Source organism: Typopeltis vanoorti, chromosome 5, assembly GCF_054136105.1.
Source record: "Typopeltis vanoorti isolate ZY-2024b chromosome 5, IOZ_Tvanoo_1.0, whole genome shotgun sequence".
In the NCBI taxonomy this organism is placed as follows: Eukaryota; Metazoa; Arthropoda; class Arachnida; order Uropygi; family Thelyphonidae; genus Typopeltis; species Typopeltis vanoorti.
This window is the reverse complement of record NC_143553.1, coordinates 53368200-53392387: the sequence shown is the minus strand read 5'-3', so window position 1 is coordinate 53392387 and position 24188 is coordinate 53368200. Positions and strand designations below refer to the sequence as shown.

The 24188-nt window shown below is 34.0% G+C and overlaps 1 protein-coding gene across 1 annotated transcript in view; it reads left to right on the top strand.

Annotated features, from left to right (window-relative positions):
- The first annotated feature begins 1468 nt into the window (after positions 1–1468).
- The window catches only part of LOC150106414 (DALR anticodon-binding domain-containing protein 3-like), a 285462-nt gene continuing 262742 nt past the window's right edge, over positions 1469–24188 (top strand). Inside the window, exon 1 of the mRNA XM_090392991.1 lies at positions 1469–1533. Within this exon, the coding sequence (XP_090249117.1) occupies positions 1507–1533 (27 nt within the window). The 5' untranslated portion in view covers positions 1469–1506. The remainder of the gene's footprint in view (positions 1534–24188) is intronic.

Sequence of the window (24188 nt, the reverse complement as noted above, 5' to 3'; positions counted from 1 at the left end):
TTTGGATCAGATATTATATTCGCCTGTTCAGCGCTTCTGTAACTTAGTGTTTTTATTATTTCAAAACATTTCTTATCTTATTATTATTATTATTATTATTATTATTATTATTATTACTATTATTATTATTATTATTATTATTATTATTATTATTATTATTATTATTATTATTATTATTATTATTATTACATGGCACCTCCAGGGAGTCCAAGGACTCATCGTAGGAAGCAGTAGCGCACTCAGGATTTAATCTTGGAGGGGGCCTGAGCACTCAAGATTTAATCTTGAGGGGGGCGAGTTCAGTAGACGATTTACGAATACACACTACGCATTGCATACGACCTATGACTCAGCATCTGCAGTGATCGCCAATACATGACAAATAGTATAGAAATAGAAGACTTAACATAAATTAAAAAAAAATCAATTTTAATTAAGAAAAGATTTTTAGAAAATTTTCTAGTGTTTATTTCCTTTTTCTGTTGGGGGGAGACTAGGGCCCCTTGTCCCCCTCCCTGGGTGTGCCACTGGTGGGAAGGCACAGTACCTTACTTCGCTAAATACATCTGATCCTCTCCAAATACGCCATTTCTACCATCAATTACATCTTTCGCCCATCATCACCAACAACAGTATTTTTTGTCTGTAAATTGCCTGTGTTCTGAACGGTGATTTGCTGTACGAAGGATGAACCCGAGTTTCCGGGAGAAAAAACCCTGCTACCACCGTATGAGATTGTCTAACTCACTTTCGGGTGAAAAAGCACATATAAGAATTCCCTCTTGACGACGAGAATTGAACCCAGATCTTTTCCAATCGAAGGGCGCAATGTTCCGCTGTTCTTCCAATTACGCTACGGCCCTCAACATCTATCACTTTAGAACTCTTAAATTAGATCCACGTTGGAATACTGTTCTCACTTTTGTATTGGTGTTACCAAATTCACCTAAGAATTCTTGATGGTGTATAGTTGAACAAAATTTACTTATTAGGTGACCATTCTCTCAGAGACTCCCTTTAATCACCGTCCTATAGGTTCAATGTTTACACACAATGGATGTACTTTCATAGGCACTGCTGCGCAGAACTGGACCTTAGCATTTCTACTAATACAGCAATTCCACCCCCACTCCCCTCAGTTTTGTTTTTCCCATGTCACAATCCCCAGTGTATCAAGCGTGAAAAGATTACTTATTTTCCATTAATAATTCACTAACCCTCTCATTTCACTATTGTGTTATTAATTTTGTGAACTTTCATGTAAGGATAATTATATATATATAAAAATCTAAGTATGATTTCTTTTTCGTGAAATAGTTTTGTGTTTTCTTTTTGATTTTTTCCCATGAAAACCATTCAAAATTACGAAAACAATATTAAAGAAAGTACACAGGTTTTGTTTACTTATATCTTTTCACCCTTTTTATGCTATATTGGGCTGATCTTATTTTTTTCCTTTTTATTATTCATTTTGATATTTGATTTGAAAAGTCTGATATCATAAACATGGCTGACGATTTCACTGCGGATGTGGTGAGTGTTTTCAGTTGATATATATATATTAATATCAAGTAATGTACTAATACATTTTTATATGCTTAGTAAACCAAAAAGGGGAAGAGAGCATTGTGTTAGGTAGAATGATTGAAAATTGATGTACGAAGAAGAGGTTGTGTCGTAAAGGCATGTAGAGTGGTGTTTGTCGTACTACAGCATGCGTTAGAATGTTAACACGCAAAAGTTACATGGATAGTGAAAAGTTGTGTTTGCAGTAGCACTGCAACTTTAGAATTTTTATTTGATGGCAGTGCGTAGTGAAACATTTTTACAGGAAGATTTTTACATGATTCAGAAAGGCAAAGGTTGGATCTACATATATTGCGATTCTGAGCCATTAATGAATGATAAAATTCCAGTTTGATGCCGGGTTCTCAATCTATTAAGCTGATATCACCAAGATGTTACCCAAAATTTTCAACCTACAGCTCTTTAAGAAGACTGTCAATAGGATTCTTTCTCGACCCAGAGAGAGAGAGAGGTTGAGAAAGAAGCACCTTACAGACGGCATTGATGTACTATAGGTTCTTGTACCTCTTGCGTGCGAGATTGCATCACATACATATACATGCTTTACAAGGTTATTTCAAAGAACACTTGCCAGAGCAGAACAGTTTCATTATTTAAATTAAGGGGGTATTAAATCCCAAATTATTTTCGATGAAATAATGTGGGATTTAACTCTCCGAATTGAAGCCTCTTGGCTCTTTATTTTAAATAATTTCATTATGACTGTTTTCATCAGTGAAGAAATTTTTACATGGCAATATACCGTTTTGGATAAACTATGAAAGTTTGATGTATGGTTTACAAAAGTAATTTTAATAGGCAAAACAAAACGTATTTGTTAAAAAAAATAAATATATATGTCTCTCCATTCTTGCAATATCATTGCTATAGCTGATATGTTTTTAGGTTGATATCTCTGTGGGGACTCTTCCTTCACTCATTCCTTCTGTACGTTGTCTCCATCTCACTCAATAAAGATCAGTGTCATCTAAAACAGATATCACATCAAGTTCCTTTCAGATATATCACTAAATCTTTTGAAGTCTAGTGTATCATATCCAGCTCATTTGCATGAATCTCATTTCAGAGCTTTTCAGTCTTTTTCTATCTTGAGTTATGGTCCAGGCTTCTGAACCATATCTTAGGATAGGTCTTGCTATTGAGTTATGGATTCTTATTCTTGTTTTCTTGCTTATTAAATTTGGATTGAATATCTGATTGATAGTTTTTCTTATTCCTATTTAATTGGTTATTTTATGTTGCATGTCTTTCTCTCTTTCATAAGATAAGCCTAGATATTTGAATGCATTAAGATATTGTATAATATCATCATTGATGCAAATTTTGCATCTAATTGGGTTCTCGGTCTTTAAATGCCATGGTTTTGGAAGGCGGGGATTTTTATATTGTATGTTTTTGCTGTTTCATTTAATAAAATGGCTGCTCGCTGTAGTGAATCTTCGATTAGAACCTGACCGGCAAATAAAATTGTCGATGTTGGTGTAATCATTTATGTGAAAAATCATTTATCAAAAGCTTTTTTATAATCGATAAATAATATATGGGTCTCTAAATTAAATTCTTCTTTTTTCTACCAAGAGCTTGAGAGTGAAAAAGGCATCGGTGCAGGATCTGCCTTTATGGAAACCATTTTGTTCCTCTCCCAAAAATATTTTCATAATATTTGGTTAATTTATTCTTTAAGAGACAAATATATTTATATCCAGTGTTTAAAAGGCTAATGCTTCTATTGTTACATTGATTAATATTGCCGTTTTTGAAGATGGGGATGATCATAGCATTTTGCCAGTTTTTTGGCATTGGTCATTTAGGATCTTATATTCATGAATTCTAGTAGTTTGTATCTGAAGTTGTTTCCAGAGAATTTGAAAAGTTCCATACCATCTTCTCTTGGCCTTTAATGGTTCTTGCATTGTTTAAACGTTGACTCTAAAGCAAAAAAAACAAACAAAAATACAGCATTCTTCAGTAGTTTTTGAGATTCAAATTGCATTATGAGAAATGACTTCATACACTAAGAACCAAAGGTTGTTTTGCAAGCTTGAGATTAGAGGAAGTGTCAATTTCATTGACTCATCAGGTGTTAACTACCGAACTGGCCTTGACATGTATGCGCATCAAAGTTGCCATGGATGTGCAGTGCATATTTAAATTGTAATACTGTTCATATCACATTGAAATACATGTTGGATATGAAGTGCACGAGAATGATATATTTCATCTATGTTGATGTAATTAAATGTGCTATCAGCATTTGGTAAGTCAGTGAAATCGACACTTGATCCTGAATTAAAGTTTCCTTTTGAATTTCACCATAACCAAAATGCAGTCCCGTCTTATTTCTCTTAAGAAAGCTCACCTCACTTAGTTATGTTTGATATCGAGATTTTCAGACATGATCAGATCTCTCTTCTCAGGATAACAATTTACACCAACATTTTCAGGCATAACATAACTTCTTCAGCCTATAGAAAGCTGAGTGCAACTTTCCACTTCACATCTATATAACTGCTGACACTATATAAATTCTCCCCTCTCCTCTCCCCTCAAAGAAAATACATAAAATAAAATAAAAATACTGTTCATACACATGTGGTGCACCTAAACTCCTCTGAGTGCTTCTTGGTGTTTTCCAGAGGATAGCATTCTGATTAATTTCGATTACCCTTCTCTCTCTCTCTCTCTCTATTTCTCATACACACACACACAAACATTTAGTTTTTGTTTTGTCTCTTCTGTTGGTATTTCCATGAACACTGTTTTACTGAACTGGCACCATCGTTCTTCCAATTTTTTTCCCAACACTTTAATAGCATGAGCAGCTGCTGATCACATCTATTTATTGTCCAGCTTGAAATTACTAAATCAAATTCTCTACCTTCTCTTTTATTCCTTATACCTCTGTCCTTTGAAATGGTCTTCCTCTCTTTGTATATCAAAAGGACTCAATCTCAAGCTGTTCAAGAAACATGACAACTGATTTCTTCTTTTTATTTTAGTTTTTGCTCACACACACAACACTATTGTATTATGGGTTTTGCAATCTTTTGTGTTTGGATCTGGTACTAAAAAAGGGAGAGGGATTTAAGTTGTATGCCAAAAGCCCAAAAATTACTCATGGAGAATTGAAGGTTTTTGTACTTTGTAAAGTCAGTGAAATTGATTCAATAAGATTGCAAAATGATAAAATGATACTAAATTTCACCAACTTAAAAAAATTCTTAAGCCAAAGGCTAAAAGTTTTATTTTATTGACCGAAGTTCCCGAGATGTCTTCACCTCTTAGCAATTCATTGAAAGAAGCACTTTGATCCCATAACTTACTAATCATACTTTTTTTTTTTTTTTAGTCTGTAAGGATATCATTCCAGTTGTACTTAAAAGTAGTACTCTAGCATTAACACCTTTCTATATTATCTCCAAACTCTTGTACTTAGCTGTCATATATCCCACAGTACAGAAGAAAGTCTGCATTCTAAAAAAAAAAAGGATGATTAGTGTTATCCATACTCATTCTCCTCAGCTTGGTTATATGTAAAGTAATGAAGGTCATTGTTATCAATTTTGAAACCACATTTGTCAGCATAGTTGGCTGAGTAGCATATCTGCTTTCCAATCAGCGAGCTGTGGGTTTGAATTCCACTGTGGGTATGGATGTTTGTGATTGTCTTTAGGTGGGAAATGAATTCAGTTACTCAGTGTGAAACTACTGCCCTGCTTATTGTATGCCTGAAGTTGATTAAAAAAAAGTTCCATGTTTGGTCTCTAGCATAGTGGTTCTCAACCTTTGTGAGACTGTGGCCTAGTAAATTCTTTTTTTATAAGATGAGGGCCTGGTCCCAACAAATTTACTCATAAATATCCTTCTGGTTTTTTTTTTTTTAAAGTTCATGCATTAAACTAACATAAGTATTAATAATTAATTATGGCATAATCACAGAGTATTAGTACACTTATGTATACAGTGTGGCATGTTGACAAATATAAAATTACATTTAAATTAGTTATCAATCACTAAACTAATGAAATCTTATAGCATATTGTAGTTTCTTTAGGTCAACATCATTAAATTAATTTGTGCTAATTTTCATTGACATATCCCATTCTGATCACCAAAAATTTATAATATTATTCAGTATAAAATTGATTATTGTATTACTAAATTGATTTTAATGATGTTGGTTTGAAAAACCAACCCCCGGCCGTATGGCAGATGGGAACCAGAAGGTTTGAAAAAAAAAAAATCGTAGTGTTAAAAATATTTATGCATTTAACTCACCACGGAAGTCAGCTGAGCAGGGGAAGCAGCAGAAGGATTTTGGCATGTGTATTATCACATACACACGCCAAAATTTATATATGGAAAGTATGTAATTTAATAAATAAAAATGTATGAATCTCGCAATTCTAAATACTAGTTCCAACACTAATTAATATTTTGAATTTAAAAATGCAGTATTTTAACACAGCAATTATAAGTTATTGAAAAAGTTAAACTTTGTTTCTTTTATTACAGCTGAGTTTTTGAAGGTTTTAGTTAGGCTAGTGAGACCTTTGTTGCTGTTTTCTGTCGATTAGCTTATTAATTCTGGGATGAATTGAAGTGATAGCCAAACGGAAACAGTCAGAAAGTTGCAGGCAGTTCCTCTGTTTCATTTTAAGCACAGTCGTGGCAGAAAATGCAGTTTCACAAAGATATGTGGTGGAAAAACAAAAAAGAAACCTCATTGCTATTTCATGTAAATTTGGATATTCAATTTTCATTCTTATCCAGAATTTCGAATTACTAATAGAATTAAAAGTACTTTCCAGCCCTTTGTCCGATGATAATTCAATAAGTTGAATGGTTTCTTCATGGGAAAGGGCTGTCTCTTTGTGTTGAACAAAGGGGTTCACAATCCATGTATTTTGCATTCAGGATAATACTTTTCAAACAACAACAACACCAATATCTTCAAGTGAGCTGCAATAATATCAAACTGAATTCTGTGAACAGAAATCATCTGCTTCTATAATATAATCTGAGTATGACTGAAACAATTCATTATTTCTTTCTGCAATCATATTAAGCTGGAGTTTGAGTTTCTTTTTGAATGATTTGATCTTGTTCCAAGCATTAAATATTGTTGTATCTGGACCTTAAAGTTTTAAATTCAACTTGTTTATGTAAGAAAATATGTTGCTGAGATATGTCAGCATGGCTACCCATTTCTTATCCTGAAATAATGGGACAGGTCACTTTCTTATCAATTAGAAACAGCTTAACTTTGTTTCGGAATTCATATAATAAGCTCTTGAGAACTTGACTGCCGGACAGCCAACAAACTTCCGAATGGAAAAGAAGATTTTGATGATCAGAGCCCATTTCATCGCACAATGCTTTTAACAGTCTTGTAGTTAAAGCACTGTTTTTTTCTCATCATCATCATGCCTATCAAGGATTTGGGCCTAGCATGGTCTGTTCCGACCTTAGAAATCATCGTTTAAGAGGATGTCCTGGTTTTCTTTTTCCTAATGGCTTGTACTTTAAGGCTTGTTTTGGTAATCTTTCTGTTTTCATTCTTTAAACGTGTTCCATCCATTTATATTTTTTAATTTTTTCTATTACTGGTTCTTGATTTAATTCTTTAACCAGCCTCCGTAGCACAATTGGAAGAACAATGGTACGTTGTGCCCTTCAATTGGAAAAGGCCTAAGTTCGAGTCTCATCATGATTGGAGGAAACTTTATATGGACTTTTTCAATCGAAGGTGAGTTTGCCAATCTCATACAGAGGTATAGTTCGCCCACCGATTAGAGGTCCCTCGACACTTCTGCGCATGTCAGAAAAAGGAGAATCCATTCCGATAATAGGGTAATCAATCTGTCTTCTGAGATGTGTTTGTTTATTATTACAGGTCGGAAAATTTAGCTTTTCTTTTACGAACATTGTAGTTTTTAAAAGTGTAACTATTTTGCTTGTATAACAGTTGGAAAAATGTACGTAGAGTATTAACAAAATTAAAAAAGGTATAGCATAAAAGAAAAATTTAACTAAGTTTATTTTTAAGAAAGTTTTCTATAAAATAAAAATAATTATACAGAAAAACAGAAAATTTTTTTCAAATCAACTTAGATATTCTAAACTTACAGTTGAGAGAACTGAGACACTTTAATATCGTAAACTGATTAATTATTTATGACTTGTTGTGACTCTTTTAACAAACCCATGCAAAAAAAAGGTTCGAAAAAAAATACCATTATCAAATCCTTTTAATCTTCAGAGTCATCTAAATCGGTGTCCGAATCGCCATCACTTTCACTTAAACTGATCACCAAAGGTTCGCATAATTCTTCGATAATTCCGTCTCTGTCCCAATACATATTTTCCAATGAGGTGACATGAAAGCAGTATTTTCCCCAGTTTTGAACTGTAATAATTTGAATCGCCTGTTCTGAAAGCTTAAAAAGTTTCAACATGTCAATATCTCCAGTTACGTTGTGATGCCAAATGAAACTTTTCACTTCTGCCCAAACATACTCAATAGCATTAATATCGCAATGATATGGTGGTAGCCCTCAAAGTTAGAAATCCATGCTCTTTGAGCATCGTGTCGTATTTAGATAGTTTAGTTGTGGGCTAGTTTCTTTTGACCAAATTAAGCAATTCAATTTTTCGCATATCTGGGGAATGAGAAATGTTATTTGCAGATAGCCAATCCATAAGAACTTGCTTCTTATTAGACCAATTTGGAACTTTGTTTAATCGAATTGAGTGATATGAAGCATTATCAATTATAACAACAGCATTTTTAGGAAGGTTTGGAATCAGTTTTTCTTCTGCCCACTTTTCGAAGATCGTAGAATTCATTTGCCTATGGTAATTGGCTTTGTATGGTAAGTTTGAATTCAGTAAAAAACCCATTTCTCCACCCGCACACAAAATTATTATGCGCTGCGAGGCATTTCCGGTTTGTAGCACTCTACATTCTTCTTTAGACTGCCAACATTTTCCATAAGTTAAATTACTATCAATCCAAGTTTCATCTAAATACACAATCGGTCTTTTCTCCTCCCTGAAACGTCTTATTGCTCTCAAATACTGCGTTCTAAATAAAACAATGTAACTTCACTTTATGATAAGTTTCTTTTTATTCTGGGACTTTTTAAAACGAAATCTGATTTCATGAAGAATTTTCCTTAAAGTTTTTCTTTTCCAAGGAAAATTAATTTTTTCTTTAAGCACAGGAATTAATTTCGGAACAGTTGGCACTCTTTTCTCGACCACGTAAAATTCGTGAATAGTTCTTCTTATAACGTCTACATCAAAATCATTCAAAGCTATGGTTTCGATGGTTTTCTTTACTTTGGCGCTTTTTTTTTAGGAGATTTAAATTTTGGCTTACCTTCACCTTTTGATTCCTACGAATTCTTTTAACAGTTGATCCCGATACGCCCACAATTGCACTTGCACGTTTTAGGACTTGAGAAAGGGGTACAAGGAGACAATTCTTTTTTCGCAGAATGTCAGCACATTATTCAATATCCTTTTGCAAGAGCTACTGAAACGTTTAACAACAGAACTTGTTGACTGTACTGGATCCATCATATAATAAAAAATAATGCAAAACAGCGACAACAAAAATCAAGCTAGTACTAGTAAAGCGATGGACAAGAAAGCACGTGATTTCGCATTTTGGCAACCAATTTGTACATCATTTCTTTCTCCCCTTCAGCATGAATCGACTATTCTTGGCAAAATGCCAAGGAGAGATCTACAAACGGTGGGCGAACTATAACAAGGTTTTTCCTCCCGGAAACTCGGGTTTTTCATCCCGCATACAGACAAATCAGCCCTTCAGAACACACACAATTTACAGACAAAAAAAATACTAGTTGTGGTGGTGGTGGGTGGTAGATGGTGCTGATGTAGATGATTGGTAGAGAGGTTCAGTGTAGTAGTGGAAATGGAGAGTTGTACAATTGGTGTCCTCCTGCGATGAGTCTTTGGACTCCTTGGAGGTGTCACGAATAATAATAATAATAATAATTTCTTCATTTCTTTTGTGATCAAATAGGGAATACTTTGCAGTTTTTCTCATAAACTTCATTTCTGCTGTTGTTAATCTTTGTTTGTCTTTTTGTTTTATTGTCCAGATTTCACTTCCATACATTAAGACTGGTAGGGCTAATGTATTGTATACTTTTAGTCTGGTTTGTTTTTGAACTAGTTTTGGTTTAAATATAGAGTTAATTGTAAACCTGGTATTTTTAAATGTTTTGTGATTTTTACTTTTATATCGTTTTCATATGTGATCATGCATCCTAGGTAGTTAAATGAATTTACCTGCTCTAAGATCTTGTTATCTATTACTATTTGAGTTCTTGCTGGATCTTGTCCTTTAAAGACCATAGTTTTTGATTTTTCTGTTGATATTATCATACCATAATCTTTGGCTATCTTATTTAGATCTAAAATAGCTTCTGTAAGTTATCTTCAGAATTTGTAATTATTATTTGGTCGTCGGCAAAGAGGAGAGTGTTTAAGTTTACTGTAGGAGAAAGTTTAATTCCTTGATGTAAATTTTTATTCCATTTTATTATTATTTCATTTAAGTAGATATTAAAAAGAGTTGCTGAGAGGGGACATCCCTGTCAGACCCCTTGGTTTATCTCTCTCGTATATGATAGCTTGTGATTTAAACTTATTTGTATTTGATCATTTTCGTATATACTTGTGATAACTTTTAGGATATTTGGTATTTGTCTTGCTTTTAATATGTTAAATAATATGTTTCTTTTAACTTTGTCAAATGCTTTTTCAAAGTCAATAAATGCAATGTGTGTTTCTAAATTGTATTCTCTTCTTTTCTCTATTATTAATTTTAGGCAATAGGCTGGGTCTATACATGATCGTCCTTTTCTAAATCCATTCTGTACTTCTAAAATTAAGTTTTCGGAATATTTCATTAGTTTGCTATTTATGATTCTGCTATATATTTTGTAACAGGAATTTAGTATACTGATACCTCTATAGTTTTTAGGGTCATCTCTATTACCTTTTTTAAAGATGGGAATCACAATTGCTTTTTTCCATTCTATTGGGAGGATACCAGTTGAATAAATTTTATTTAAAAATAATAAGAGTCTTTCTTTGAATCTTGTTCCTGCATATTTATATAGTTCTGAACCTAGCTTATCTTCTCCAGGTGATTTTCCGTTTCTTGTTTCTTTCAGGCTGATTTCTAATTCTCTTTAGTTACTTTTTATTTTCATTAATTGTTTGCCAGTTGTCTTTTTTAAAATATTTGTCTGTCCACAATTCTGTGTAGTAATTAGAAATTCTTCTAATTTCAATTCAGTGTTTAATTATGTTTTCTTTGGTATCTGCATTTAAGTGTTTCAAAATCTTATATATATAGGGTCTTATTTTATATAAATCATGTTCTAAATTAGAAACAAATTTGTTCCATGATTCTCTGTCTTTTTCTGACTTCTCTTTTAGCTATGGCTCTTATTCTTTTATATTCTATTTCATCTTCTAATCTTTTACTACTTAACCATTTGTGATATACTTTTTTTTTCTTTTTGATTATTTCTTTGATTGTATCATCCCAGATCTTAGTTTTTTCCTTTTATTGAATTTTTTGGTCTTTCCTAAGCTTTCGTTTGCTGCTGCATTTAATATCATTTTTATATTAAGCCATTCTATTTCTGTTTCTTCATTTTGTTTTATTTTATTGAGATATTGGTTAATTCTTTGTTCATACAGCCATTGTACATTTGTGTCATTCAATAGTCTAGTTTTATAAAGAAATGTTTCAATTTTTCTTTCTGTTCTTGTTACTTGCAGCCATTTAGGTGGTAATCTTAATTTTATTTTAACAAGGAAGTGGTCACTGCTTATTTCATATCCTCTGTGAACTCTAACATCTAGTGAAAATTTTGATGCTTTTCATTTAATATAAAGTAATCTAATATTGATTTCCATCCTCTTGCTGCCCAAGTATATTTAGGTATGTCTTTATGTTTATATAAGGAATTCATTATTTTTAAGTTATTATAAATTACAAACTAATATTAACATATGTTAATCACAGTAGTAGGTTTTTTATTACATAAATATTTCGTCCTAGATATCTTAGGGCATCATCAGTACAGTAGAACAATACGAGGAATGACACAAAGGATAGGGTGCGTACGTACAGTGGAATCTAAATTGCGTGCAGTGGCGTGTTGCTGCCTGAACTTAAATTAGATTAAATTGAATTAAATTAATTTTAAAATTAAATTACAGTTAAGTTATTTTTACACAATTTGTATGACAATTTTCCATACTTTAGGGATGGCAAGAACATCATTGTGGTTTAAATTTGGTCTGTGAAGTAGGTCTTCAGCACTTTATATAAGCATTCATATTTATATGAAGATCTGTGCAGGAGTTTTGTCTTTTTCCATTTGATCTTGTGGTTTGGTTTTTCAACTCCATGTTGAGCGAGGCCTGATTTTTGGAGTTTGATTTCTCTATATAATCATAAACTACAAAGTCAATCAATTTTTTACCATTCCTGGTTAGAGTATGTTCTCCATGTATTCCTATATTATTATTAATTTTCGTGTTTCCAATTGCATTTAAGTCTCCTGCTAAATTTTTCCTCCTGCTCTCCTCTTTTTTTATATAATTAATAATTTTAACAGATTGAGACAGGACTTCATTAAGCTCAGGTATCATTTTTTTGGAGGCCAGGTTTTGCCTATGAATGTAGCAATGCATTGACAATAAGTTATTGCCTGCCATATCCTTAATTTTAGTGACTAAACCTGAATTTCTACGTGTAAGACAGGCAGCGGCGAAACTACAAACTCCAGTGAATTTTTGCATTTAAGACCTCTCTCTTCAATGAAACTATTTCAAACTTTGAAAATTTTACTGCAGGTGGTGGTGTGCGTAGGTAATTCAGAAACACTTAAAATGTCTTCCTTCATGTCACTTTCATCATGGTCAATATATTGTATATCTTCTTCCTAACATGGAATTTAGGCCAAGTGGCCTGTTCCAGTCTCATGCCATCTCTCTCTCTCTCTCTCTCTCTCTCTCTCTCTTGGTCTTCCGATTCTTCTTTTTCCACTTATTTTGTATCTGTATAATATTTTTGGTAGTCTGCTATTGTCCATTCGATTTAAATGTTCTAGTCATTTTTGTTTATACTATCTTATGTAGTAATTAATTGGTTTTTTTATTTTCAGGGATTGTAAGATTTCTTTATTTGTTTTGTGGTCCCACTTAGTATATTTAGCTGTTTTTCTGAGGATCTTCATTTCTGCTGTTTGAATTCATTTTTCATCTTTCCTTTTTATATGTCGTATATATGCAAGTAAAATGCTGTTGTTCTGAATATCTGTAGATTCATCTCATTGTAATGCAAACGGTTTCATTTTTTTTTTTTTTCATTTTTTAAATAAGTTGCATTTCTGTATCTCCTGCCATATCAGATATCCTGCCTTTCAGATGTATCATTTGACAATGGGATGTCTTTCATTTTACTTGCCACAGACTGGCCTAATACTTCATTACAAGCAGCAATCAAAGAAGGCTTAATATTTTTTACATTTTCTGTAATGATATTAAATAGGATGCCGTCAGAAGTGAAGTTGTCGGTAGTTGAAGCTTGGGAAATAATTTGCTTTTCTATTTTAAGTGCATCTCTATCATAAAGAATTCAATGGGTTTGTTGACTAGATTAGAATGTTTTGTGTTGAGATGTCGGATAAGTTGCTATGGCTTAATTTCCCAGAACAGTAACACAAATGACAAATTGAGGTCGTGACAATTGGTCACCTTGAGGGCATTGTATGAAAACAAATTTTAAATAGCTGTCCATGTACTTACGAGTGAATGCCGACTTTTTCTTCTGTGTGCTGGCAGTTTCCCCCTCTTTTTGTACATCCTGGAGATTGCTCTGTAGGCTTGAGGTGGATGAATCACAATTTGTTGCATCACAAGCACCTTCAATAAGAGACTTCTTTTAACACCAAAATTAAACAAAGTCCCTTGTCTCTTATTCATATTAAAATTTAAATCTGTAGGGCTATTACTTTTAAAAAATCACAGCAATCGGGTTTCGAAACAAGCATTTCCACACTGCACTGTGAACTTGCGAAGAAACAATATTCAGTATTAAAGTGGAAAAGTTTCAGTGGAAAAAATTTTCTTTATACTTCCTTGCTGATTGGTCACTGACATTTCCTACATAGATGTTATTTCGTTCAGTTTTGAGAACAGAGGATATGCCCCCTATTGTTGTAATTGGCTTGCAGAGAATTTTTGTGACCAGGTCATGAACAGCGATATTCCCTTTCCTGAATATTGAAAGATTGCGATGTTTGAAAATTCTTGATTAATCGTGAATACTTCCATGTTTAAAAATACATGGCTTGGTCACTGACATTTGCTACACATATGTTATTTAGACATGCTGGGTCTGAGCTTTTTGACACATTCACGAATATTATTCTCCTCAGAATATTTCCATTATAAAATATTTAATTATGAAAAAGACTTAGAAAACTAAAATGACAAATTCCAGGAGGAACCTCTCATGGCCCAGTATAATTGATGCCAGGGCCTGGTGGTTGAGAAATACTGCTCTAGAGCATGGTGTTCGTACCAGGTGAAAATGAATTAAAAAAGAAAATTATAAATATTAACAAAAAGAGGAAAAATAATCCCACACATGCAATACTATAGGTTCATAAAAAAAAATCTTTTGCAGATGGGAGCCACATAAAAAAAACTAAATGTCTTCCATGCAATCGTTGACTACCAGAATACATTCCATCACTATCCATGGCAGATATAGTAGCCTACAATGCCCCTCCAGACCGAAGATTTGGAAGACCTGTACTGTTGTTTGTTTGTTTATGAAAGTGAGAAAAAATTACTGATTTACAACTTGTAATTTACAGATTACTAATTTAATGACTGAACTAATGAATTAATGAGTTTAATATTTTGTGTTTGTGACAGCTGTCATGGAAATGTAATATAAGAATTGTAACGTGAACACAATTAAAAAATGGGTGGAAATGATGTGAATGAAGTACACATATTTACATATAATGATAATAAACTTCTTATAATATAGATTAAGATCCCAAGAAATTATATTCCTGGCATCTTAATATTCTTGGGATTAATGGTTTAATCCTTTATCGAAGTGTAAGCAAACAAAGTTTGTGTGGGAAGTGTTTTCACGACTGGGCTACTTGTATAAAGAGGATAATGACCATGTCAATTGCCTTAGTATTCTATCATGCAAAGCATCCATTCTCTTGTAAGTGTATAATGCTCTGCATTATGGGAAAGGCAACCCAGACTGGTTTCGATCTTTATTAAGATCCATTATTAGGAGCCAGACCCATTGACGAAATTATTAATCTCTATGTACAAGTAGTCCAGTTGTGAAGATACTTCACATTCCAACTTTGTTTGCTTGCACTCGAATAAAGGATTAAACCAAGAATATAATTTCTTGACATCTTGAATTTGTAAAAATTTTCAAAATAAACATCTTAGTCCATCCACAGTACCAGTATGGTATAGGTTTACAACTCCCAATGACATTTTTTGTCATTGGGAGTCATATACAAAAAAACCTACCATAGTTATATTCAATCAGGTCTAACAGACCATGCCATGGAAAAACCTTGCATAGAATCAAATGGAGAAAAAAAAAATCGGTATGCTTTAGTGCAGTAAGTAAAGGCTTGAGACATTTTCTGGAAATGACAGTGGATCCTAAATATCAGCCCAAGTGCAGTAAATACAGTTGTGTGAAACCCTTCTGGTATATAGGAAACTAGTGATTTGTTTCAATAATAATAATAATTATTATTTATCTCCATTGAGTTTGGAGTCTCATCATGGGAGTCCCAAACTATTATACACACAAAACCTATCATACATCTCCTTAAACTCATTCACTGTCTGGTAACTCGAAACTAATTTTGGCTTTCATTCCACTCATTCACCTTTCTCCATGCAAAAAATCTGTTCTGCATATCCCTGCCAACCACACTCTTACACAACTTCCATGGATGGCTACTAGTTCCCTATTTGTCATATATTTGAAACATTTCCTCTGCAACAATGCTATAAATCCCCTTTAATATCTTAAAAGTTTCTATCATGTCCTCTCTTTTCCACCTATCAGCCTATCCTCATATCCCACAACCTATCACTAGCTTAGTCACTTGTCTCTGAATATTCTCTACTACCTTCTGGTCCCCAAGAAACCCAGGTGACCAAATCTGTGAATTATAGTCCAGATATGACCAAATCATAGCCTTATAAAAAGGGATAAGAACTTCCTTTGTTAGTGTGTTTTCAACATCCAAGTAATCCGTTTTGCCTTTTTACCAACTGTTGCAATATACCCTCTGAACTTCATCTCTCCGTCCACCATTATCACCAATTCCCTAGCCTCATTAATTTCCTGCAATTTCCTGATACCATCAGTATGATACAGTATGCAACGTTTTCAACCCAAACCATAAAACCTTACATTTTGCAATGTAAGGTTTTATTGACAATCATTATCCTTTGCCCACAATGCCAATTTATTTAAATCATCCTGTAAGATATTCACATCAGTTTATCAACTATTGCACCCCCCAGTTTTGCATCATCAACAAACAGCTGAATATCCCCTCTTAAATCTTTCCCTATATCATTGATATAGAAATTAAAGAGTAATGGATCTAATACTCCTGAGGTACTCCACTAGTCACTACCATCATTCTCCTAGATTCCCCTCCACCATATACTACTCCCTAGTGTCTGTCAGCTATCCCCTATTCGTGATACTAGCCTCATATCCATTCCCATTTACTCTAGCTTTTGTAATCGTTTTCCGTGTGATATTCTGTCAAATGCCTTGGCAAAGGCGAGCAGTATCATGGTGAAGCCATTACCACCTTTATCCAGTTCTGTTGTCACTATTATGAAATGTGAATATAAATCTCTGCAAAGTCTAGCAATATAGGAATAGATAGACAAAAATGGGATAATATATGGGGGGGGGCAACATGGTTTTGTGAGGGGTAGATCGTGCCTCAGTAACTCGCTCATGTTTTATAATACAACAGCTGAGTTGGATGAAGGTAATGATAGTGGTAGACTTTGCAAAGGCATTTGACAGGATACTGCATGGAATTCTAATCAGTAAATGGCGGCACATGGATATAAACTTGGTGAAGTAATATTTAGGAGTGGAGTCCAGTAGAAGGCCTGTGACTAGTGGAGTTTCACAGTGCTCTGTTCTTGTGCTGCTACTATTTAATTTGTACATTAATAATATAGGAAAGGGTCTGAGAGGAACTATTCAGTTGTTTGGCAATGATTGCCAATTATGTTAAAATTTTTTAGGATGATTTGTATAGACTAGTGATCTGGGCAAAGGAAGATAGATGTGTCAGTTTAATGTGGCAGAGTGTATGGTTATGCATTTTGGAGTGAAAAGATTACCATCTATGTACTTTCGGTCTCATTAGCCAGGGATTTGGGAGTGTTAAAGGGTAGGGAGTTAAAGTTTAGAGGACATATTGCAAAAGTGGCTAAAGCAGCTCATTGGATTACTTGGTTACTGAAGAATACCCTGATGAGCAGAGACAAGCAAGTTATTACCTGCGTTTCTTGGAGATGAGGAGGGGTGGGGGGGGGTGGAGGATCCAAATGTGAGTGACCAAGACGATAGCAGGTTTATGGAATGAACCTTATTAGGACAGGTTGAAGATTTGTGGGTTACAGATATAGGTTTACAGGCAGATGGGGGGGTGATATGATTGAGACATAAATTACTTGAAGGGTTTTTACAAGATTAATACAAAGGAAATTTTTAAGAACAAGTCTGGTAGTGAGGGACTAGGGGCAATCCTTGGAAACTGAGCAAGAGTGTAGTTATCAGGGATGTCAGGACTAGATTTTTTGCTTGGAGAGTAGTGAATGAGTGGAATAGGTTGCCAGAGTGTTGTGGGCGCCATGACTGTGGATGAGTTCACACCAAAGTATGGTAGAGTCCGCACGTATGCCTTGCAATTTGTTCTCCCTTGATGATCTAAGGACTCCATTGAGTAGCCTATAATAATGTTTGTATGAAGTATCTTCATGACTAGGCTGCTTGTATATACACCCTCTGTCCAAAAAGAAACCAAACTTTTGATAGAAAATAAAAACAGGCCAATTGTAATTATTCATATCATTTATTTCAATCAATATACTCTCCCTCAGCTTTGATACAACGTTTGGCACGGTCAATTAATTCATTAAATGAGTTTTTTATATCAGTTTTTGGGATACTGTTGAGGATCGTGGTTACTGCTGCTTGAACGTTTTCAGTGGTGTCGTATCGCTTTCCTTTCATCGGCAAATGCAGTTGGGGAAGAAAAAGAAGTCATAGGATGCTAAATCAGGTGAATACTGCAAGAAGTGATCCAACACACAAACTTGGTTTTTGCTCAAAAACTTCTCACAATGTTCAAATGATGAGATGATGCATTATCATGCCAAAGCGACCAGCCGCCTGCATCATGATATTCATGCCGTACGCAACGAATTCTCGTTATCGTTCGCTTCAACACTTAGAGATAAAACGCACCATTGACTGTTTGGCAAGCAGAAATAAAATCTGTGTGGATAATGCCCTTGGAATCGTAGAAACAAATCAGCATTGTCTTTACTTTTGACTTCTCCAAGCAACGCCTTTTTCTGATGCCCCTCTACTGGTGGTCTCCACTCAGCACTCTGGTGCTTTGTTTTGGGCTCATACTCAAAACACCATGTTTCGTCACCAGTAATTATTGTTTCAAGGAAGTTTGAGTCCTTACAAGTGGTTTTAATGAGGTCCTTGCAGTGTTCAATTGGATAAGTTTTTTTGGTCATCGATCAACTTATGGGGAACAAATCGCAAATTCAATTTACGAAGGCCCAAACTCTCAGTCAAAATGTTGTGCACAGTTGATTTTGGAATCCCCAATTCATCTTCAATTAATCTCGTGGATGATTTCGGGTTTTCTTTGATGAAATCATGCACTTTTTTGATTTAACTTCGCTCGGTCCAGTTTTGGATGGCCCAGCTTTTTGTCCTCCTCGAGCGTCTCACGACCACTTTGAAATCACTTAAACCACTTGTAAACTTGAGTACAGGATAAGCATTCATCACCGTATGCTTTTTGAAGCATTTGTTGCTTTTCAGTAAAACTTTTACCAAGTTTAACACAAAAGTAAGTCGCAGCTCCCTTTGACGAATGGTCGGAAAAAGAAACTAATTTTCTGACCGTTCGTCAACACACTCTCACTCTTGCGACTATAACTCGGCTTCTAATTAAACAAATGGCATAAATAGTTGACATAACACTAATGAAGGTTGCCACTTTCGACATCAAAGAGATACAACAGGTGGTGCCCACCAGTTTCTTCTATTTTTGAAAAGTTTTGTTTCTTTTTGGACAGAGGGTGTAGAGGCTAATGACTTCACATTAATTGTCTTAGTATCCCATAGTGCAAAACACATCCTTTTTGGATGATGTTTAACATGTATGATGTTATGCATATTGGAAGGGCTGCTGCCCACTAGTTTTGACCTTTGTTGAGGTTTCTTCAGTGGGAACCAGACCCAGACGAGATACCAAGCTTGAAGTATGGGAAATATGATGACTATGTTACTTCAATCTTGGTATCTCTCTAGGTGGACAAATTTGTGATTCATGTGTTGTGTTAGGAGTTGTGCAAGTGAGAAATTACATCTTGAACAAAAGAGAACAAGTTTTTTTTTTTGGGGGGGGGACTGAGTAGGGCATGGATGTGGTTATGTTGCACCATGATATTCTAGAGGTGCATTAGCCCAAGAAAAGAACTTTGATCAGGAATGGAGTTAAAGATAAGGAGAAGTGAGATCATTACAGAAATGTAAAGATGGAACATATGTTTTGGTAATATCAAAATTCACCAGGATGTCCTCACTCCACTAGAGCAGTGGTCTCCAAAGTTTGGTACGCATACCCCCTGGGGTACACGAGTCGATACGTGGGGGTACATCAAAAAAGTTTTGTATTGATAGGAAAAAAAATTAAGTAATTAATTAAAGATAAAGAAAATTACTTTCTTTCATCAATTAAACATGTGTCTAATATAGACAAAGACATTATAAAGATCCTGTAAACTTAAATTTGCGAGTAGAGCACATTGGGCAACTTTGCACACATAATCGTCGTGCCAAAGCTGTCATGTTTTTTAAAACACTAGGGAGTAAATCTCTTACTTCTTATCATTGCCATTGTTTGTAGAGCATCCTAGTGTTGACAAGCCCAACTAGAGAAGGAAAATTGCTTAGTTATCCTGCTATCTACAGATGACACCACAGTTGTATTAATTATTTGGCTATTAGTAGTAAGTTTAACGATTTTATAGTATATATTGTTTCTGTGCAATTCCAATGCCTTTTTGTGCTTACTTTTATGTTTACACTAGAAATAGTGAATTAATATTATCAAAATTGCTTACATTTTTTAAAAGTGTTTGATATTATCAATAGTAAATGAATTATATTTAAATTTTACAAATTAACCCTCACAAAATGGATAAATGGTTAAAAAAAATTCCCTCCAAAGAAACTGCGAATTGAAGATAATTATGATCGTACTTTTACATCAGACGAACAACAAGGAAAAGATAGGATTGATTCTTCAAACAAGTATTCAAACAAGTTCATTATCAGTCAAATTAAGTGATAAAAACATTGATCTGAAACTTAACAAAACCTTGCCCAAGAAAGTTCAAAATTATCAAGAAGACTACTTGAAATGCAGATTTACATCGACAATAGTCAACAACGAACCTCATCCTACATGTGTATTGTGTCATGAGACGCTATGTAATGGAAGTATGAACCCATCATTATTAGTAAGACACTTAAAAACTAAACATCCTGAACATGAACACAAATCTTTACAATTCTTTGAACGATGTTTGAAGACATGTAATTCTCAATCCAACAACTTAAAAAAATTCACAAAAATTAACAATAAATATTTGGAGGCATCTCTTGAGGTTGCATTCTTAATTGCAAAAGACCAAAAGTCACACACCATTGGGGAAACACTTGTACTCCCAACCGCCATAAAAATGATAGAAATAATCCATGGAAAAGAATATGCAGATAAACTGAAATGTATTCCCTTATCAGCAAATACTATTGGTAGATGTATAGAAATTATTGCAGATAATTTAAAGAAGCAACGTATCGCAGTATCAGAAGCCATCAAACCAGAATTTCAAGAAATTATGAAAGAAATGCAAGGCCATTGTTCACATTAAATATTGTAATAAATATGTTTTGTAAGCTGTTAATAATAAAAATAATGTGTAAAAATATCTACCATTTTTAATTATTATATATGATGATACAAGGCATATTTCCTCTTTATAATACTTATTACAATAGATTTTTGCTCAATCAGTTGGGGGTACATGCTATTTATTTTTTCTGTCTTGGGGGTATGCGATCAAAAATGTTTGGAGACCACTGCACTAGAGAATGACAAGGAGATTAAATGTGTAAGACTAATTGGTTATGATCATGGAGCTAGGACATTTTGATTGCTACAAGGCTTGTCAGCATATATTTGAAATGGCTCAAATCAAAAATCCATTTCAAAAACCCAAAATGGGATTTGACTTGAGCGATTTGAAATATGCAGAATAGAAAAAAGTAACTAACACTGAGTTTATAGGTCGTAATAATTATTTAATAAAAACCTACTAGTTTTGCCTCTTAAGCTAGTGTCTTCATCTGGGTTTGGGATGAACACACAAATATACAAGCACTAACCATGAATCATTACATAACTAAAAACACAGAATTTATAGGAACCATTACACAAGTACAACAGAAACATGGAGCATGGAAGCTGGCATATGGGCAGTCATTGTTCAGCAGGTGTGCTTGATAGTTTGCAGAAAAATTCAAGTCCAATGTGTTTAAAGATCTGTTATCTATTAACTCCTTCCACCATAAAATCAAATTCACTTTAGAACTTGATGAAGGAAAATTACCTTTTCTAGACGTTCTAATTACAAAAAAAAGCAGGCAGATGCATTTCTCTTGGTGTGTGTGTACTGTAAGCCAACTCATACAGATTATCTACATTTCTCCTCATTGCACCATATTTCACAAAAATTAGGTATTGTACGTATACTGAAAAAGAGAGCGATCTCTATAAGAGATGAAGGAACACTAACAGAAGAATTCCATTCCATTCTCCAACTATTGATCAGGAATGGATATCCTTAAAAAAATGGCACAAAAATGGTACTATTCTCTAATCCTTCACCACAACAGATCAGTGACATTCATTACAGAGCCTTAGTTTCCATCTCTTTTGACTTTTTTGCTAAAATTCACAAATCTCTTGAAATCTCATGACATTAGAGTGGCCTTCAAACCCATTATGATGGTATGAAATCTGTTACACTCACCCAAGGACCACAATCCTTTCAACAAACATCCTGGAGTTTACAATATTCCATGTTCTTGTGGCCTTAATTACATAGGGCAGACATCGAGGAGTTTAGAAATAAGACAAAAGGAGCATATTGGGGACATCAATAACAACAGAGAAGACAGCTGAGGTCTGGCATTCCATTTCTCCCACACTCACCACAATATTGAAAGGGATAAGAGCTCCATCCATATATAGAAAACAACTTCAGGGTCCCCCCAACATCAAAAAGGCTACAGTGGTAATCTACTCACAAGATACTCTCAACAGAAACCAAAGAATGATTTTGTGTGACATTTGGAAATCAGATATTTAAACACATTGGACTTGAATTCAAGTCCAATTCCATTCTGCAAACTTAGTAGGTTATTTTTTATTACATTAGTAATAAAAAATAACCTACCAATAAAATTTGGTTGAAAAAAAATCAACTTACTCATATTATGCAGAATAGATTAGAACAATATATTTGGCATTATTCTAATGACGAATAATGCAAGATTTGAGAATGGATGTTGGACATTTGTAGAAAAGGAAACATGAAAAATGTTGTCTGAGTTACAAAGAGGAGTGTTAGCGTGTGTAGTATATTTGGAAATAGCACTCTTAAAGAAAATATTAGTGTCTCAAAAGATGAAGATTATGTGATGGGCAGGTGAATAATTTGTGTTAATTATTACTAATTATAACTACTTTGGCATCACTTCTAGTTTGATCAGTGGAATTAGTTTTTCAGACATTAACGGAAGTTGACCTCATTATTTAGATAATTGACTAAAAAATTGGGTTTCAGAAATATATCATCTCAGAGGTCAATGTAGTTGTTACAATTGGTCTCTCTCTCTTGAGAGAAGAATACAACAAAGTGAAGCAAGGAAATTTGAAGCCATTGTGAGTCATAAGTTAATCGGGAGTTTCTAGGTTTACCATTCTCTGATGAATACACATGTACACCCTTGCAATGGATAGAATCTTGTAAAGTTTCATTTGCATAAATGGATGGTTGGTCATTAATGCTGCCAGTTGTGGTTCTGTAAGAAATAACATGGCTTAGATGCAAATGATTACTTGTATGCCTGCAATTTTTACTTGTATTAGATTATATTGTATAGATTACTTGTATATTTATTATCCTGCAAGATGAGGAAGAAAATGAGCAGCATACATCTTATGTTATATAGAGCAGCGCTTCCCAAACTGTGGTTCGCAAACACTTCCTAAACTGTGGTTTCATTATTACGGCCCCCAAGGGGGCCGTAATAATGAAAACCAATTTAAAATGTTTTAAATCTAAGTAGATTTTTTTTTTTAATCTTAAAAGAAATGTATTTAATTTTTATTATTTTTTATATTTTAATGGAAAAAAACGCACGTTGGTGTTGGTTCACAAATTTTGCTTACTGCGTATTTCACGCTTAATGAATATTAGTAAATATATGCTCATTCATATAAGTTTCATTTCAAAAGATATTGATAAGAAGCACAAAAAAAGCTTACAAATGCAAAATCTTGAATATAAATTGTATTGAATATAAATACAATAAATTATTTAAATTAAGGGGATATTAAAACCCACATTATTTCAAAACTGAATAAGAAACTGAAAGATAGAAATCGAAGAGTTTCATGCCGAATATATAGCAAACTATAAAAGTTTCGGCGAATCCTAGCGTAAGCTAAGCACATGGTTCAATACTGGGGCAACTCGTAGCAAAGGTGGGTAACTTTTATAGTTTATTAAAACACTTAAGGAATAGAACAACGTAGTTAAGGATATAAATTAAATTAAACTTTAATAAATATTTTCAGATAATTCGGCAATGTCACATTGCCATCTTCTAAAGGAACTTACAAAAAAAGGACGTGCACGTAGGCACTACAAACACAGTAACTGGGAATGAAGAGATGAAGCTATTGTTCTCCTAAAAGTCCTGATGGTGCCCTCTAGCGGGCTAAGTAGGTGTTCTTGGCCGTTGGGCTGAAGGTCTGCTGATGTAAGCCTCCCAAATTTGGGGCAGTCGCATACAACCAAATTTGTTGAGGTTTGGAGAATTTCTTAGGGCTGAG